The following is a 2,500-nucleotide window of genomic DNA, read 5'->3' as shown; positions in this document are numbered from 1 at the left end:
ATATTTACCTCGACTACGTCTCGGTAAATATTCACCAATATTCACTTCGCCTTCGGCGAATAATTGTTAATTAGTATAATTGCAAAGGTGATTATTAAAAATTTTCTGCGCTGATTGGTTGCACTTGAGGTGATTATTACGCACTTATCACGCAAGCGTTTTTTTTTTCAAAATGGCAGCACACCGTTGATCAAAAAATCACTTTCTTGTTTTCTTCAGATTTTGAAAGTGTGTTTGCTTCACACCTGACTGACAAAATTCTGAACTTTAATTGTTATCCAAAGGCTGTTTACTTTGAGTGTAAATTTTGGATTTCACGATCCGCCATTACTCACGTGACGTCGTTTGCCCACTACTGTAGCTTAAAATCTCAGTGTGTGAATGCAGTTTATTACATATGAAAAACACGAGTTTAAAAGTCTGAAACTCCTGTGCTGCATATTGATTCTGCCCCAGCACACGCATTGCATTCTTAAATTAGTGAGTCTGACGTCATTTTCTCCTCGATCCAGCTCTCTCTAGATTTTATAATTAGTAATAGAGGACCATTAAAATACCAGGAAAAATATGGAAAATTCCAGTTCAAATAAACAGGTGTCTTGGGTCACTTAGTGTTTAGTTGACAAAGTTTTGAAATCCAAAGAAAAAGAAGAATTAATTCAGTTTTTGGTCACAGTAGCACTTTAAAGAAAATGCACATTTTTCAAATAATCACCTAATTATTTAATTGTACTAAAACAAATTTTCAACCTCGCCTTCGGCGAAAAATTGTTAAATATTCCATTACCTAGTAATATACCAAAGTAATACAGTGTACCATACTATGCAGTTAATCAGTAATATACCATTACCTATTTCGCAATTGGTTCCATAAAATCCATCATTACAATAGCAGTAATACCCATTCAAGCGATCACTACAGTTTCCACTCCCTGAGCAAGTGACGTTTAAGCAGTCATCAATATCTGCAATGAAGATAAACGTTGCCCGTTTTAAAATTATGCAGGCCTTTAAAGCAACACCCAGCCTACACATTCGTACAGTCTTCAACGCACACGCAAGTAACGTATTAACAAATCCAGTTCCACATCTAGCTCTAGGAACAGCTGAAATATCATTCGTTTTGAAGCTCTTTGAGTTAGTCGGAATGAAGTGTGCATTCACTTTCTTTCTTATGGATCATTACAAAACATTGGTTTTAAAAGCGATGACTTGTTCCTTTTGGGTACCACACACCAAAGTTATACACATCATAAATCTTCTGTTAGTAGAATGAGGGGCTATCGAGTGGTTCATTGGAGTTTTCAATTGCTGGAAAAGTTTAGGCTCTGCTCGAGTTTGTCAGTCACGAAAAATTTTTGTGATGCTCTCTTGCTCGGATTCTCAAGAACTCTTTAAACCATTTCCTTCTAAAATCAACTGCGTGGCTGATGGACGAAGAATATCAGCGCTGCCCTGGATTTGACTTCGATAAAAAGTGCAATGTACATAGATATTATCATAACTGTGATGTTAAAAGTGCTTTGTTACGCTACTAGGGAAACTGTATTAAAAAACCATGTAAATGAGAAAAACGGCATGCTTCTGTCAACAAATCCTCTAATGAGTTGCATCGAGCCTCGATGCAGAGCTCGCATGTTCGTCAGACTACTCGGTGTTGGTAGGCGTCAGGTTTTGCGCAGTTCAATCGTCGTTGTAAAGCTTGATATGACCAAAACGTCTATAACTTACTCGTGGAGCAATCAATTCCCGTGAATCCAGCTGGACAACCTTGGTTTGCTAAAGACACTGTGTGATAAAGAAGGGAAATTATTATTTACTCAAAAAGGTGGTAAATTTACTGTCTGCATGTAGGAAACGCTCTTCTAATTCTCAAGCTATTTCTAGTAAACAAAGGTTTGAATGGAATTATTCAACATCTTTTCGGGAACCTTAACTTAACTCCATAAACATCATCGTATGTAGTTATTTTTTCTCTTTCATTGTGATCTCGTTTCCATGGTTACAGCAAACGGTCGGTCAGATATCTTGCGACTTCCAGCTCTGCCAATTGCCCTCTGATAGTCAATTCTATCGTCTTTATTTGTTATTTTTACTGAACAAATCTTGTTTCAATGTCCGGATTAATTAACTTACCTTCAACGACACCTAGTAAAAGAAATGTCCATAAAACGTGAACCACAGGTGGTTTTTTGATAGCCATCTTTGCAATAAAGTCAACAATCTTGTGCTGGGGAATGAAGAGATGTGAACAGGACATTAGCCAGATCCCAGCATGTTTCTAAAACGCTCGTGATTTCCCTCTAAATTCATATTTAGAACCACTTCTGTTCTTCTTTAGTGTTTCCAACTGTCTGATTCCGTTGCAGCAGCACAAATTAAATTAGGGAAATGTGACTTCGCGTTTTATACGTAAAATGGCAAATGGCAGACTGAGTATGAGACTTCTCTAATTCCAACCTGTATCTCTCTTTTAGAAGTCGGTTCGATATCGATAGAT

At 37.2% G+C, this 2,500-nt stretch overlaps 1 protein-coding gene across 2 annotated transcripts in view; it reads right to left on the bottom strand.

Annotated features, from left to right (window-relative positions):
* Positions 1 to 2,500, bottom strand: part of LOC138014338 (delta-like protein A) — a 14,661-nt gene that overhangs the window by 7,575 nt on the left and 4,586 nt on the right. For both annotated transcript variants that reach the window (XM_068861398.1, XM_068861397.1), the window contains exons 2-4: positions 2,137 to 2,230; positions 1,732 to 1,788; positions 852 to 965 (exon numbers count right to left, since the gene is read on the bottom strand). In XM_068861398.1, the coding sequence (XP_068717499.1) occupies positions 852 to 965; positions 1,732 to 1,788; positions 2,137 to 2,203 (238 nt within the window). In that variant the 5' untranslated portion in view covers positions 2,204 to 2,230. The remainder of the gene's footprint in view (positions 1 to 851; positions 966 to 1,731; positions 1,789 to 2,136; positions 2,231 to 2,500) is intronic.

This window comes from Montipora capricornis, chromosome 8, assembly GCF_036669925.1.
Source record: "Montipora capricornis isolate CH-2021 chromosome 8, ASM3666992v2, whole genome shotgun sequence".
NCBI classification, from domain to species: Eukaryota; Metazoa; Cnidaria; class Anthozoa; order Scleractinia; family Acroporidae; genus Montipora; species Montipora capricornis.
This window is presented reverse-complemented; position numbering and strand designations above follow the sequence as displayed.